The 17,280-nt window shown below is 43.0% G+C and overlaps 1 protein-coding gene across 1 annotated transcript; it reads right to left on the minus strand.

Annotated features, from left to right (window-relative positions):
• Window positions 1–5,230: 5,230 nt before the first annotated feature.
• LOC101626056 (glutathione S-transferase A2) lies at window positions 5,231–16,206 on the minus strand. Its single transcript, XM_004673571.2, has 6 exons — window positions 16,114–16,206; window positions 13,414–13,465; window positions 12,426–12,558; window positions 9,314–9,455; window positions 6,167–6,298; window positions 5,231–5,495 (listed from the first exon to the last, which is right to left on the minus strand). Exons 1-6 carry the CDS (start codon window positions 16,198–16,200, stop codon window positions 5,370–5,372), a joined length of 672 nt encoding a protein of 223 aa, XP_004673628.1. The 5' UTR covers window positions 16,201–16,206; the 3' UTR covers window positions 5,231–5,369.
• Between the last annotated feature and the right edge of the window lie 1,074 nt (window positions 16,207–17,280).

Raw genomic sequence — 17,280 nt, forward strand, 5'->3', positions numbered from 1 at the left:
AGTTATTTTATCTCTGTACCTCAATTTTTTCATCGGTGTAGAGATAGCTATAACTACATTTGAGAATGTTAAATGAGATAATGTCTATAAAGTTCATAGTGAGATTAGCAAATCCAAGATTTTCCTCCTCACAGTTCCTGGGCCATCGGTGAATCTGATACCTGGGGTAGAACATGTATTTCTTTGTCTATCTCTCTATCCATCTGTTTGTCTTTGTCTTGATAGCAAGAATCACAGAGGTAAAGTAGGAATCACACATGCAAACACACATACTTATATAAACCAAACATTAATTTCTGTGGAAAGATAAGTGACAGTCAATATTTAATGAGCCTGAAAGGAGCACATTTTCAGTGAAGGTTTAGGAAGGTCTGGCACATCACAAACACAGTCTTGTGTTGCCCAAAAGCCCCAAAGATCCCTTGCTTTGGCTCTTATAACCAGCACCCTGTCTGCCTTTCTCCTCAGGCCAACCCTTACTGCCGCTGTCTTTAGATCTGTACTCTCTCCAGTCCCCACGTCTCTGTGTGGGGTCCAGCTTGCCAGCAGGCACCCACTGCTCCTCCCTCAGCTAGCTGTTCATGGCACAGTCCAGGGTCTCAGTGAACACTTGATGAAAATGTCATTGACGATGGTTGGTGGCAAACAAGAGAGCCTGATTTGTCCCCAGCCCTAAAGGATTTATCTCTAGTCAGTCAGGAAAACAGGTTTGGGGATAACTGACAGCTCACAAAGGGCCCAGCAGTGGCCCTCTTTCATTGGCTGTGACCCAGCTACCATAATCCTCTTAAACACCAGAGTGGATGGGGGCGGGGAGAGGGAGTGGAGGAGCTGCTGCCTGCCAGGTGGGTCCTGCCTCTAGGGCAGCACCAACTCCTCAGCTCAGTGACTCAGCTTACCCAGGTTGTCTGCCCTGCTACCCTGCAAGTTCGACTCACAACAGATTCCTCCCCAAACGTTGCTCTCTCTCTCTCTACAGCACCTTGCAAAGTGCTTTTCCTCCTTGTCACTTCACTATTTTCTTCCATGTTTTCTCTACCAGTGAATTCTGCTCTGTGCTGGAAGGCTGCACATTTTCATGAGCTCTCACTGAGACGCTCAGACTCTCCTTTAGGAGACCGTCAGTGTTAACCCACCAGAGCAAGTGTCTGCCCCCGCATCCTGGTTGAGTGTCCCCTTCATACTGGTGGGTGAAGCTCTTGCTTTTTAAAAGCTATCTTTGTGCCTTCAGGATAAATGAGTTTTTCATCAAGACACCCCAAGTTTGGGATTATGAGGAGTCGTGTCATTCATGATTCGTAACTGAGGTGATTTGGTTCTTCCTGCCCTAGACATTTGCAGTGACTGGAAGCACATTTGGTTGTCTGCCCTGAAAGGGCAGTCTGATGATAAGATTTGAGAGAGGAGGATACCAGAGGTAGGTGGGGGCTGTGTCTTCCATTTAATCCAAAATCTTTTCATCTACCAGTCATTCTACATTTGACCCATTTTTTTCTTTGTATTGGTATTTAATTGGAAATAGCTTCTGTTTGGTTAGTATATCTATGTAGTCTTCCAGGGAAAATAAACTGTCATTTTTGAAAAATACAATGGATTAGTAATTCTCTAATCCATTTGCAACTTTCATTCTCCTCTCATGCTACAGCCAGTAGCATGAATGGAACTTTATCCACCTGCTGCATTCTTTCTATAAGCACAGAGTGAAATAAAAAAATCAGTGAGACTATTAATCTTAAATTTGCTAACAGTACTGAAGAAGTCGCAGTTTCCTGTGAAAATTGGAAAAATAAACTACCATTGTCGTCATCTTAAAGACATTAAGGTTGCAAGTTTGAGGAAATACAGTTATATAGGCTAATAGTTTTGTCAAATGCATTCCTTAAAACAAATGAAATGGGGCTCTCGTTGGTGGCACAATGGATTAAAGCACCGCACTGTGAAGCTGGTGCTTCTTCAGTAGGAGTTTGATCTCTGGTCAGGGAGCTGACCCACATGGCACAACAGACCTCTCCTGTCTCCCTACTGCTCCCCAAAGCAGTGTACTTCGTGGATCTGCCTGTTCTCCTCCCCACTCCGTCACTGGTGAATCCTCTCACAGCCCCTGCACCTCTGGTCTGTGCCCCAATTCTGTATGCATTATTAAACAAATCTTTTTTAAAAAAATGAAACAGACATTTCTAAACAAATAATTAGCATCCAAAAACCAAGAAAGAGAAGAGTGGACAACTCGCCACCACAGAGTATCACCCAACCCCAAAGTCAGTAGCCCAGAGTTGAAGAACCCTATTCCATGTTTGTTATGAATTGCTTGAACCCCAGAAAGAACTGAACTTTCCAGTTAGCTCATCAGGCCAAGACTGAATTAGAATTTACCATCTGCTTACTCTCAGACTAATTTAATCTTAAAGTGATAAATCTTAATTTAAATTATGTATTAATAATATAATTTAAATAATACAATATTATTATTACAGTATCACAATTCTTAAGAGTTGTATGTTCACTATCTCTATAAAATAACTACCATAAACAACAGCCCTTCTGCTTACACTATAATGTTCTCAGATTGTCTAAATTGGGATCATTGCTTTTGCTCCTGGCAGTTATTTTTTCACATATCTAAATTCTTATGCGCTGGTTTTCTGAAGTCTTTGTTTTCATATTTCAGTAAAATTAGTTCCAACTGCAGCTGCAAAGACTCCTGAACGGTCACCTCAGTCTACTGAGAAGGCACACGGTGTGCCAAACCACTTTTCTTGTGCCAGAGAAATATTTTAAAGTACCTATCTAATGACTCAGACCTGAGGCAATGGAAGAAAACTTAGAAGATTGTTACTAACCTTATTAAAATCTACCTCCCACTTGTTCCGCAGCTTGATGCCAACAGCTCTGGATGTCGAGCTATCTTACAATTAATAACTTCCCTCTGAACAGGGTAGAGTCCAGTCAAGGAAAAGTCCCTCCCTCCGTTTCAGGGGCCACAGGGAAAAACCCCACATCATCCTCTTATCACTGAACTACGGGTGAGTACATGTTCCTTTTCAAGGCTGACCATTTTGATTGCTTGGATGCTCTCTGCCTGTCAGTGTGGCATGGCATTTTTGAAGAAAATCACTGTGAGGTTTTCATATGCTGAGTGCAGTGGCTGAGGCAGATGAAAACCTGTTCTGAGAACCAAGCAGGAACTGATGTCGATACAGGGCAGTGGGTCACTGGAAACTTGCACAATGGATTGCAGATGAGATGCAGATGCCCAGGGTCAATGTGATTTTCAGGAACATAGGAAATAATATTTTAGTATAGGTGTGTTCTAAGCAGGATGGGGAACATGCTTATATGGAAAAGTAACCTCTTTATCTGAAATTTATAAGTAAGTGATTGTCCTATATTTTATCTGCTGTCTGGAAACCCTATTTGTGTATATTTCCCTGTCTTCCACACTCAAATTAGCCTTGTAAACCTCTGGGGCTTTATACCTGCTATTTGTATCTCATGCTATAAAGTATTTTCCATACTTTGTTTTCTCTTTCATTATTTTTGCGTTATATCAGTTTCTCCCACTGACATTGTGTCCTGGAAACAGGACCTTCATTTTCTGTTTAAAATTCTCTTAGTCAGGCACAGGTCTTGGTACATAGTAAGCACTCAAGAAATAACTTTTTAAAAAAATATATTTATGTATGTATACAAGAGATATAGGGGTGACAGGATTCAGCAGAGACAAGACTGGGGAACAGAATAGACAGATGCACTGAAATATACTGTGAGGGGACAGTGAGCAGGGCAGGAGAGGTCTGCTGTGCCATGCAGTTCACCTCCCTGGCCAGGGATCAAACTTGGGCTGCAGTGGCTGTGAAAGCTTCGTAGTGCTGTGCTTTAATCCCTTGCACCACCAGGGCGGCCAAAACAACAAAGCTTCTTAAATAAAAATCTTGAACCAGATAAAAGGAGTAAAACTCCAACCACTCTCCTTGGGGGAAGCATCCTCAGCAATTTTCCTCAGCAAACACAATTCTTTTCATGCCTCAGATCAGAGCAAGTCACAATGTGCCCATCTCCCCATTGGCAATTGCCAATGACATTTTTTTCACACACCCTGGATGGGTGGTATGTCCTGCAACCTGTGAATGTGATCTTATTGGGGAAAAGGGTCCTTGCAAATGTGATTCAGTTAGGGAACTTGAGATATGTGGAAAAACTATAGAGTCACAGCCAGGTATACCTGTGGATATGGCCAGGTCACAATGAACCAAGCACTGAACACACTCCTGCAAACAAGACCTGAAAACAAGCCTTGAGGTGACGTCACCATCGGCCAGAAACAGGATGAACTTTAAGCAAACTCATTGGTTCTCCCTAGACCCATCATCTGGACACAAAGTTGTCCTTCCTACTGTGGGCAGTGATGGTTAATATTCCTCGAAAAACCTCACAAGGTATCACTTACCTTTACAGTGTTGCCTTCATTTAATAATGTGTAACTGTCTTAATTATGAGCACTGTTTACATGAGTTAATGACACACACAGATTTCACAGACAATTAGCAAAAGGTCAAAATAAGATCTATGGTGAAATGTTAAATTTACATCATGTTTAGCATGCTTTCTGTATTGTCTAGTGCTGAGAAATAAAAACCCTGGAAAAATAAAGGTTGACACTGAAGCCCGTAGCTCAGTCCCTCACTCAAGACTGAGTTCTTTTCGCTTCCCAGGTCCATGATCCCCGAGATCGACAAGATGGGCTTGGGTTATCCAGATAGACCCCCCATCCAAAGACCAGTATCCTTATAGCAGAGGAGAAACACGAATGAGTGAAATGAAGATTGAGGTAGAGACTAAAGCAATGAGGTCATCAGGGAAGAGAAATGAAGATGCAAAAAGCTACCGGAAGCCGGAAGAAGCAGGGAGAGGTTCCTCCTGTGTCTCTCCTAGCAAGCAAGTCAGACACCACCTTTGGATTTGTGGTCTCCAAAAGTGGAGAGAATACATTTTGTGGCTTAAACAACACTGTAGCAGTGATTGGATAGAGGGGGGAAATAGCATGTACCCTCTACCACAGAATTCTTTTGAAGGAAATCCTAGAATGTATATCAGAAATTTAGTATGTTGATCTCTTTAGAAAGTTCATGAAAGAATTCCAAGAAAGACGGGATAGAAAAAGATTGAAAGTGTAACTTCCTATTAAATTCTCACAAAAAAAGAATGAATTACACCTAAGTATGTTATTGGAAGTTTATTATTTGTCACTAAAACATTGGAATACTTTATTCATCTCACACTGGGCAGGAACTACAGTATGCAAATCACTTCTGCATTACTAGAAATCTTCAGAAGATTGGTCCTCAATGTGCTAGGTGACTATGCCTGCTTTATTGGATGTTGAAAATCCTCTTTGCTTCTTCTAAAGCTTTCGCATCTACGGGAGGCTTCCTCTGACTGCCAGGCTGCAGAAACTTCTTCACATTCGGGAGGCTGCTGACTCTGGCTTTCAGGGCCTGCAATGCACAAGAGCACAGACTCAGAGAGGAGCCAACCCCTGCCTGTTATTAGCACAGGCCAGGACCTCTGAGACCCTCCCCTCCATCAGCACCACCAGGAGTTGGCAAGCAGACACCAGTGAGAAAAGAAGATCAGAGGGGAAACTCCAGCTCCACCCTCATTCCCTGAAGATGACTTGGTTTCAGCCTATTCAGCTCACATCCTTCCCATCTCCTTCCCTGCATGGAAACCGTGTGGACTCTACCTCTTACGCAATACAAAGAAGGGTGGTGTGTCTGTGAGAATCCACACAGATAAAGTCTCCACAGAGGAATAATGAGGAAGACTGGGCTGACACAAACACAGAAAATGTAAAGGGAGACCTTGGGAACTGTGCCAGGAACCAGGACAGAAACCCTCTTGGAATAGAGACCTGGGAGGGAGAGGTTGATCCTGGGCTCTTTTTGTAAAATCCCAGTCTCCTTGGGGAAATATCACAGCAACTTTCTCAGCAAACACAATTCTTAACATGTCTCAGATCAGAGACAAAGAGCAGGCTGGGAAGCCTGGGTCAGAGTGAAGGCCGGGACTGTGCTGGGGAGTTTTGATCACCAGGCCATGAGTCCAGATCTTAGATTCCAAGATGGGAGGTATGAGCCTTCCCTCTGACAACTGTGGCAGACATCACCTTCAGCAGAGGAAAGTTGTCCAGAAGACTGGGGTCAATTTCTTCCACGTAGTAGAGAAGTTCAACCAGATGAATGTCAACCCTGCTCAGTGCATTGCCGACCAGATAGTCTTGTCCGTGGCTTTTCAACACCTGGGGAACGTGAAGAATCAGGTCATGAACTCAGGGCAGTGAGGCTGCTCCTCCACTGGCGCCTAGAATCCAGCCTGACATTCTGGAATCCCTGCCTCACTAGATGAGAATTTAGGCTGAGACTGTCTCAGCACCTGACCAGTGAGCCACAGGTACGAGTGCTGGGTCCTTCCTGTTCTTTGTCCTCAGTTGTAGCCCAAACTTCCATTTCCTTTTCTATCCCACATCTCTATAGCAATAGCACCTGTTAACCAAAGCTAACAATTAAGTGGGTACCCCTCTCCCTGGCTCCAACTAAGGGTCCAAGCCTAGAGTCAGAACACAGCAGATCTGTTCCTCTGAAGAGGTTATTCCCAAGAAAATTGCTACCCTTGTGAAAAAAACAGCATTTGGAAGCTGCTGTCTCCACACAAATCAATCAACTTAAGAAATGTGACCTCATTCTGAAATTTGTGACACTGCTGAAACTCTCAGTTCCCAGTAATAAGATAAACTGGGTCAATTTTAACAAACCTCATTTTTCTTATTGCATAGAAAGCATCAGATAGATACATAAATGCCTAAGATTCTCTTTATCTCTATAGAAATCCTTGAAATGTTTCATGTAACCTTCACCAACTGCTTGGAATCTCTCAGCTACGCTCAGATCTCAGCTTTCCCAGAGCTATCTGAGGGCACCGCCTAGGCTGCAGCCATCACTTCTGACCCTTCACTAGTCACTCAATTTATTTTTAAAGATTTATTTATGCATACAAGAACTGGGGTACAAGCCAGAGGTGTGGGGAGGTGAGATGATTCACCAGAGACAGTTAGATTGACAAATACACTGCTGAGGGGAAACAGGGGGCGAGACAAGAGAGGTCTGCTGTGCCTTGTGGGTCAACTCCCTGGCTGGGGATCCAAGTCATGCTGCAAATAGCCTGATAGTGCTATCTTTAACCCCTGCACCACCAGGGGGCCGGAGCCAACACTGCTTGACTTGGCGCTTCCACTGAGAGTGACTTAGGCCATGTTCTCTGCGAATCTGCAAGCCTTAAGCCCCTTAGCAGACCTGGGGTTGCACAGCGGGACTGTCCCCTCTGCTGTCCCACCTCTCTCTTCCTGGTCAGTGACTCCACACAGCTCTCATGCATCCTGCACAGACTGTTCCAAAGTGGACTTTACTGTGGCCATCGCCTCACTTCCTAATCTATTATGCTGAGACCTGAGGTAAACCTGGGTGAACTCATCTCGCCTTCTCTCTAAAACACTGGCTCTGACTCCTAAGTTACACTTACGGACTACATGATGAATACTCTGGTGGTGACCTGCAACTGATGTCTGCAACTTGCTTAGCATTACATTTTTAAAAAGTTTGATTGCTAGAAAGTTGGATTAAGAAATGAGATATGATTAACAAAGGTAAAGGTCGATTTTGGTATCCACGTGTTGGGAAGATCTAAGTTCACTGTATTATTTTTTTCAACTTTTACTGGCATCTGATTTTCCTCCCAAAAGTTTGGGAAAATATGTGGCATTAAAATAGTCTATCAAGGGGCCTCCCTGGTGGCGCAGGGGTTAAAGACAGTGTATCAAGCTATTGCCAGCCACTACAGCACAAGACCCACCCCCCAGCTGGCCAAGAAACTGACCCACATGAAACAGCAGGCTTCTCCTGTCTAGCTTGCTGCTCCCCTCAGCAATGTATTTCAGTAGATCTGCTCCCCACTTTGTCTCTGGTGAATCCTCTGCCCACCACCCCTTCTTCCCTGCACCCCTCCCCCAGATCTCTGGCCTACACCCCAGATCTTGTATAAACAAACAAAAAACAAATAAATAAATCTCTTCAAAAAATAATCCATCCACATGGGAGTCATACAAAGAAAATATACTCACAGCACCAACAATAACATTTTGATAAATCCCTTTCAGATGTTTGGGCATATAGATGTGTGAGTAATTATTGGTAAAGATTGGTAAAGATAATAACATCAAAACCTATATTAGAATATATTTTTCATTTATTATTATTATGGGGATCTCTGACTTCTGAGTATAGATGAACTCGAAATGCAATGACTGAAGCACTTGTCGTGTGAATGTGTCTAGACTCTGACCCAACGCGGGCTAGGAAGTTGTTATTTTCTCACTAGTATTCATTTCTTTTCTCCTTAAATTGGAACTGACACCCTGCAATGAATTAGAATTTGTTGAATGAAATTACCTAATACTTGATAAGGAAGGGATAGCAGTATTATTACTTTCGTTTACAGGTAACACTCCTGAAATCTTTTGGCTCATATTTTTTAATTAACATGGCTTCATGCAGTTTTGATTTGGAGAAGCTGTTAACTTCAGAGAAAAACAAGGAAAATGTATTTCATACACGTAAAGGTGGCACTTCCTTAGTTTACCTGGCTTTCCAATAAAGTCTGAACATCCCCAAATCTGTAGATTTTATTTTTCACATCTTTTCATCTACCTCTTTCTCTCCACCCCTCTGCCGCCACATCTGGGACGCCGCCATGTTCTCCTGATGGGGCGGGCTCTCTGCCCGCGTGCCTGAACGTTTGCCAGCAGCAAGAGGACCCTGCCCTCTTGCATAAAGCCCCACACGCGGCCCTTGGGAGCTGCTCCAACCTCTTGTGGCTCTCAGTGCTTCCCCTGCCTGAGCTCTGACGCTGACCAGGAATCCCACTGCAGGGAGCAGCGGCCCCCCGACCCCCAACCTGGTACACCGCCCGGGCCCACGCAGGCGCGGGATACTGGCAGTCCTTCCCGCTGCTTCCCGTGGGCATGGCGCCACAGTCCCCACACACTGTGGGTCCAGGAAGTCGAAACCTTGCTAAATTATACCGTGGTACAATGAGAACAGACGGGCCTCATGCTCAATTTTGATAACATGCCTCGAGGCTCAGGTGCTGTGTGAATTAGGGTCCAGGAAGACTCAATGGAGGGAAGGGCAGGCCCGAGGGTGCCGAGGCATCACTTACCTTTCTCTAATCTCAGCACCCAAACACTGAAGAGCCCCCTTACCTTCTCAAAGGCAGGCAGATAGCGATTTGTTGTTCTCTCTTTGATCAGGGCCATCTTGGCATCTTTTTGATCAGGTGGACACAGCGGCATCACCATGATCATCTCACTCAAATCGGCCACACCTTCACCATACATATCAATCCTGAAGGAAGAAAATGACCAAACTGTCCAGTATCTCCTGTGTCTGACTTTATAAATTAAACAGGTAAAAGAATGAGGTAACAGGAGGTGACAAAATAATTCACCTCCATGGGGTGTATTTTTAGAAGCCAGATGTTCAGTTATTTTATATATATATATTATATATATATACATATATATTATATGTATATTTTATATATATTACATTTCTCTCTAGAACAAGATGCCGAGGTAGACATGTTCTGAAAGTCTGGTTATACATGAACTACCAATTTAGATAGGGGCAGAGAGCTTGGCTGACATGTGCAGAATCATGTGATAAGAGGCTGGAGTCCCGCGAGTCACCACTGATACTGAGCGGTTGCCTGCTCTGCTGTGGCTGCCTAAAGACCTGCTGTAGAATAATCTCCAGAGGGAGTCCTGAAGAGCCACTGCCTGGCCCCTCCCTCTTTCACTGGGTCACACCAGCCAAAGACCCCCCCCCTCATGGCAGTTCTTTCCATTATTTCCATAGAACATGGATCCACACCTCTGCAACTTTGACTTCATCAGTATTTCTCTCGTCAACCTAAAATACCCTCTGAAATGGAGCAATTTTTAAAAATAATATAATAGTTTATTTTTACAACATTTTGTGCCTTTTCCCATCTCATTTGTAATCTCTGTGGGCTTCCCATCACCAAATCACCCGCGTGCCATCACCTTAGTTCAGTGCACTTCACCCCCGCACCCCACTGTTTTTGATCCCATCCCCCACTACACCCCCGTAAAATGTCTCTGGTATATAGTTGTTCCTTATTATTATTATTATTATTTTCTCATCTGGTCTTTTATACTCCTGCTATGAGTGAAACCATCCGGTATTTTTCCTTTTTTTTCTGGCTTACCTCACTAAGCATGATCTTTTCCAGCTCCATCCATGTTGCTGCAAAAGACATGTGTCTATTTTTTGATTGTTGAGTAATATTTCATTGTGTATATGTACCACATCTTTTTAATCCAGTCATCTACTTTTGGGCATTTGGGCTGTTTCCATGTCTTTCCAATTGTAAATAAAGCAACAATAAACATGGGGGTGCAGGTGTCTTTTTGGGTAGATACCTAGGAGTGGGATTGCTGGGTCATATGGAAGCTGAAATGGAGCAATTTTTTAAATAGTTTTTTTTAATATTTATTTATGATTACAGAACTGGGGCACAGGTCAGAGGTGCGGTGGGTAAGAGGACTCACCAGAGACAGAGTAGGGAACAGAACAGGCAGATCCACTGAACTACACTGCTGAGAGGAGCCGCGGGCGGGTCAGGAGACGTCTGCCTCGCCATGTGGGTCATCTCCCTGGTCTGGGATCGAACTCGTGCTGCAGTGGCTTTGGAGAGCTTCATAATGCAGTGCTTTAACCCTTGCGCCACCAGGCAGAGCCCTTAAATAGTTTTAACCAGTGCATATTATGGAGACCATTTTCTTTTGTTCCAATGTGGATTTTCTACATACTTGTAAAAATACCAGCTATGTTGACCAGCTATGTTTGCATACCTTAATTGTCACATTAAAATGTACTTTTCAGGGCCTCCCTGGTGGTGCAAGAGGTTAAAGCACAGCACTGTGAAGCTATCTACAACCCAGCCAGCGGAGGTGACTCACATGGCACAGCAGACCTCTCCTGACCCGCCCCCTGACTCCCTCAGCATTATTTCAGTACATCTGCTTGTTCTACTCCCCACTCTGTCTCTGGTGAATCCTCTCACTCCCCACACTGCTGGCCTGCACCCTAGTTCTCGTATGCATAAATACATATATCATGTTTTAAAACGTACTATTCAGTAGTTTTTAGTACATTCTGAAACCACCACCACAATCCAATTCCAGAACATTTTATCATGTCCAAAATAAATCTTCTAGGTCCTTGAATGTCATCCCACATTTGCTCCCCACTCAAACCCCAAGTAACCACCTAACTACTCTTTGATGTATGGGTTTGACTGTCTGGAGAGTTCATACAATTGGAATTACATGTGGTCTTTCTGTCTGGTTTCTCTTGTTTAGCAAAATGTTTCATAGTTCACCCATGTGGTAGCATGCACCAATAATCCATTCTTCTTTGTGGGTAAATAATATTCCACTGCATGACTACAACAGCCCTTTTTCATTCATTCATCAGTTATGGGGCATTTCTGGTTCAGCCTCTTGAGTATTATGAGTAATGCTGTTATGGATATTGGTGTACAAGTTTTAGTGTGGATGCTTTTTTTTAATCTTTTGAGTGTATACCTAGTGATGGACTGTTGAGTCAGACTAATGTTTAACTTTTGGAATAATTGCCTATATATTTTAAGTGATTTAAATTGCAATCATGCAGTTCCCCCAAGATAGTTATACTGAGAATATCTAGCTGCTTCAGTCCTATTTCAAAATGTTCAATGTAATCCCAGTATCTTGAATTTCGGCCTTTACTAAGCCTCTTCAAGTAGCCAGAGCATCTAAATGGCTATTATGTGATGTCTGTTCATCGTTATTGAAATTACTAGAATTTGAGAATCAGCTCTGTGGGGTCTTTTTCTTCCAGCCCTCCAAAAAACTCAGATGCGTTGTCCCCTGTCTCTAGCTTTGGCTAGTTCCTAGCTTTTAAAAGCCTGAGTATCTAGGCCTAAACATTGCACAGCTCATCAGTCTTTAGAAACCTGTATCATTTGCTATGTCTAAGAATTGCATCCTGTAAAGCAGAGAGTTCTGAGGATGAAGGAGTCATACCCAGAATACCTGATGGAATCCCTCATCCTCAGAGCTCTCTGCTTTTTAGGACCTCACTCTGTTTCTCTAGGTTCTATATTGCTATGAGTCATCATCCCACTGCCATGGTCACACTCCCTTGAGGAAGGGCCTGAATTGTCCCTATTCATCATTGATCAAGTAACTAAAACACACGCGCACGCACACACACACACACACACACACACACACACAACTACCGTACAGGGCTCTCTCCTTTATGTCTTTCCCATAGAGGTTGTACTTGGAGGCAATGTAGTTGAGAATAGCTCTGGTCTGGACCAGCTTCATCCCATCAATTTCAACCATTGGCACTTGCTGGAACAACAAACTCCCATCTGTTGAAAGACAAAAAAAAAAAAAAAAAAAATAGAATGACATGTTTATGGATCACATTATGTTAGAATGAAAATTGCGGGCATAAGTGAAGCTATGATGAAACTAAAGTTCCTGGTAATGTTTTAATAAGATACACTTGTTTTTACCTTCCTATAGTTTTTCTTTTTGTATCAAACAACCATTTACTTTTCAATTAATTATTTCATTTGCCTTTTGATCTCTCATCCAAATGCATGATTAGTCCTTTGTAATTTCGTGATTTAGCTCCATGCATATTTTAGAAGTTGGAGAGACTGAAATAGGGCCTCCAGCCAGAAGCCCTCTCAAATGGGCAATTCCCAAAACAAGTCTCATGGAATCATCTCATGTAGGCATGTTTTGAAGCAAATGTCTAGGTAGGGAGCTCTATCCCTATTCTTCAAAGTCTGCAGTATTGTTAAGCTATTATTACTTTGCAACAACCTGTAAGGGAAGAGAGCTCAAGCACATGATGGGTCTCGTTCCTCTTTTTTCACTCTAATGCATGTGGCTGATCGTAGTAGACTGTGTCTGGGATCCTGAACTCATACAGCTCACTGAAGTTGCAGAAAAGCAGGAGCATGAAAACGAGGGCATTTCCCAACATTCTAGGAAAGATCCTTTAGCAAATAAGCAAGGTATTCTAGATTCTTCTACTCCTGAGTGAACTGTGAGACCTGTTCCAGGAGCCTCACCCTTAACTTTTGAACCCTTTCTCCTGTCCATCACCCTCAATCACCAGCATATACCCATAAAGGCAATGCCTAGGTTTAGAACCTCAACTTATGCCTTCTAGTAGACATTCTGATAAGAGGAATTTAGGTACATGTTCTTACCACTTTTTAACTTTTGCAGGTCTTCTGGAGATTTTATAAATTTTTCTTCAAACTGCAAAGCAGACACAGTAATTGTTATTTCATTGCTTAACACTATAGAACTTTGAACTTTGAATTGCCCCATCTGATACCTGAAAGAATCAGATATGAAAATACGATTTCTGCATTTGGCAGGGAACACAAAGTAGGATAAGCCTGGCTTATAAGGATGTTTAAATTAGACCCACTAAGAAAACAGCACAGATTACACAAGTGACTGTTCATTCTTGCAGGATCAATTAACTTCAGTGTTTTTGCCTGTAGTTGACGGGGGCTTGAGTGGGAGGGAATCACTGAAAGAAGGGGCTGGAATGTTCTAGTTATGGATTTTAATATCTTGGTAAGTCCTGACCTCCAGGACAGGACACTGCATGTCCACCAGTGTGGGGTTTACCATGGGACCAGTGCCATCTGACATACTGCTACTGGCTGCCACTGATATAATTACACTCCATTACATTTTATATTTCTAAAAGGATATTAACAGAAAACTTTTGGGATTACTCTACTTCTTGCTTGTTTAGTATAACAATTTATTGTGCATATATGATCATACAGGGTTAGTATAACAGATAGTGATGTGTGTGCAGAAATTATAAAGTGGCAGGGTGGCCAAGGTAGAATGGAGTTGGCTAGTATGATCTTGTCAGGCTATTGTAGATAATGAAATTGTGAGGGTCAGCCTTTGGCACAATGAACACAGAATTCCTCACCAAGAACCTCAGGTAATTCCTTAGCCAACTACCCTCTTCAGTCTAACCATGACTTCCAAAAGGAAGCCTGGGGTGCTCTATGCATTACCTCAACTTTACCTACCTGTGCTAAACTCATCCTGTTCATGGGCTCTGAACACATCCCTGAGCCCTAAACCTGAAGTCCCACTGCAGTGTAGGTTACTGGCTTATAAGAGGGAAAATTCTGGGCTTCCCTGGTGGTGCAGGGGCTAACGTCTCAGTGTTATCAAGCTATTGCCAGCCACCGCTGCATGAATTAAATCCGCCACCACTCAGGGAGCTGACCCACATAGCGCAGCAGACCTCTCCTGTCTCACCCACTGTTCCCCTTAGCAGTGTATGTCAGTACATCTGCCTGTTCTGCTCCCCACTCTGTCTCTGGTGAATCCTTTCACCCCCAGCACCTCTGGCCTACACCCCAGTTCTTGTATGCATAAACAAAATGAAATAAATCTTTAAACAAACAAACAAACAAAAAACAGAGGAAATAATCTGGAACGACACACTGAATTTGTATTTTTGTGTTCTTGGTTGTTCAAACAATTGAGAAATAACAGGGCTAAAGTCCATGAAGCACTTAGAAAATGTGATTGCAAGATTTTGATAAACAACTGGTTATGAAATTAAAGGGAGAAGACTAAACATAACCCTTGCAGGGTGCTGCCTCACCTGAAACCCACATTTGCTGCTCTCACTTGGGGGATAAGATCTAGGTTTTCCCTGGCGTTCCCAGGAAACCCTCCGAGTTCTGACGCCCTCTACTTAGAGACCTCTGGAGGGAGCTCTCTATCCAGACTGGGAAGTCTTTTTCTCGGTGATACCTCCAGAGGGCAGCACTCAACAGAGTCCTAACAGTTTTAACACTAAAATGATAGGGTGTCTTCCTGGAGGCCTCCACTTTGCTTTAAGTTACTTGTATGTATCTTCCCTTGCAGTAGCCACCTGAGGGAAGGAACATGTCGGTCGTGCTCATCCATGTATCCCGAGGCCGTAGCACTTAGCGCTACTCAACAAAGTCATGGCTGAGTGGTTGTATTATTATTTTAAACAGGCAGTTTGTTACAATCTGTTCCTCCCGTTATTTCTAGCTGCATCTTACCCTAATTATATTTATATTCTAATATTATACATTTTTATCCTTTGATTGGACATTTTTATCAGGCATAAAGTCACAATGATCCTTTTTATACTCTTTACCCAATTTCAAAGAATTACCAGCAAAAGCCAATTGCCTAGGTTATCAATATACCCACCCACTCTTCCTACCAAATTGAAGTAAATTCTTACTATTTCACCCTTAAATATTTCATGTACATTTCTAACACATGGGAATTATATTGAAAATAAGTACCAAAATATACCTAAAAATTAACAATAATTATCTAACATTTAATTAAGTTTCTGATGATTGTGTGTGTCATGAATGAAACTTAGTTTGTTGAGCTCTAAATCCCATTAAGGAGCATGCATTATGACTATTGGCTATTTCTTTCACTTCCTTTCTTTTTAACTGTTCTTAAAATCTTCTATGGGTAAAATTACTTAAATTTTCATTTGGTGAAAAAGTACATTTCTTTCTATATGGATTTTTGAAAAGATTTATTTATTTATGCATACAAGAACTGCCAGAGGTGCAGGGTTGAAGGTAAGAAAATTCACCAGAGATAGAGTAGGGAGCAGAACAGGCAGATGGACTGAAATACATTGTGGAGGAAGGGAGCAATGGTGGAGACAGGAGAGGTGTGTTGCACCATGTGGGTCCCCTCCCTGGCTAGCTGGGCATCGAACTTATGCTCTGGTAGCTGGCAATAGCCTGATAGCACTGTCTTTAATCCCTGCACCACCAGGGAGGCCCTATATGGATATGTTTTATTTAAGACAAACCATTCCCAGCCTCTAACTTAAAGTGACCTCTCTCAGGACCCACCTCCACTCCAGCCGCAGCCAGCAGCCACCGGATGCACTCCATTCTGCCCCGGCCATTGAAATAGTGGAGCTTGGGCTTCCCCGCCATGATGGGTCTTTCTCTGTTTCTCTAAACCTGAATAAATGAGATCACAGAGGCAAACATTATCATGCACATTCAAACAGAAGGTGTGGTATCTGCCTTTTTCAATGCAGAGCAGGAGTCCCTTGAGACGTTTCGAGGTCCCAGTCTCACTTGCCTGCAGCGAACATCACAAAATTGCACCAAACCACTCTCTGCTTGCCATTTATACTCACTCCATGGACTTAGAGAAGCATGGGGCCACACGACCCAAGAACCTGGGAGCCCCTTGGGGGCTTGAAGATACAGGATTTCACTGTCAGGGAGGAGGAGGGAGCAGCCAGCCTTCAGCTCATCTGGCTGTCTTGCTGCACTGTGCACAAGCATTTCCTGGAGCTGACCGCCTTCTCTGTTTCCAAAACCTTCTAAATTTTCTCCCCATGTGAGGGTGTTCATTCCTTTTTTTTTTTTTTCCTGTTGGAATTCTCTTTATTTCCTCTGCTGGATAAATTTTGTTCTGCAATGGAGACTAGGGGATGTCTGTGAACTCCATGGATAGCATGTGGAAAGGAACAATGTGTAGTGTCTACCCCATCATGGAAATTACCTAACTTTTTACCCTCACTGCATTGTCATAAGGATTACTTGAGATAGATTCTATGTGCCTGTACATATGTGAGAGTGTATATTCCATGTAATAAAATACATTTGATTAGGACCAGCCAAAGAAGTTTGACAGTAATTAGTTAATCTGTCCTAAGGTTCCTTGACAGTCCTGCCATTTGGGGCTGGGTAAGGCAGCATGGACTCTGGAGAGCATTTATTAGTAAATCTCTGGCTTCTACTCACCACCTGCCAATACTGGCACACCCCACCCTTCGCCATAACAACCAAACACCACAGGAAAATCACCCTTGGCTAAGAACTACTGTTCTATTCTCAGCTCCTGGAGACCTCAGCACATAGATGGCAGGAGACAGAGCCCTTGGTGGGTTTAAGTCTAGTCAGAAAAAGCAGGGCTGGCAACAACTGACAGCTTACAAGGGGCCCAGTAGAGACTTCCTTTCATTGGTTTTGATCCAACTATCATGACCCTTTTAGCCACAT

Source organism: Condylura cristata, unplaced genomic scaffold (genome assembly GCF_000260355.1).
Source record: "Condylura cristata isolate star-nosed mole 26May11 unplaced genomic scaffold, ConCri1.0 scaffold00001, whole genome shotgun sequence".
In the NCBI taxonomy this organism is placed as follows: Eukaryota; Metazoa; Chordata; class Mammalia; order Eulipotyphla; family Talpidae; genus Condylura; species Condylura cristata.

Bases quoted from the DNA above. Each gene is read 5' to 3' on its own strand.
- LOC101626056 (XM_004673571.2), bottom strand. From the start codon at position 16,200: ATGGCGGGGAAGCCCAAGCTCCACTATTTCAATGGCCGGGGCAGAATG. The intron at 12,559-13,413 runs GTAAGAACATGT...GTCTTTCAACAG, and splicing joins CCTGCAAAAGTTAAAAAGTG to ATGGGAGTTTGTTGTTCCAG. The intron at 9,456-12,425 runs GTACGGTAGTTG...TTCTTCCTTCAG, and splicing joins GACATAAAGGAGAGAGCCCT to GATTGATATGTATGGTGAAG.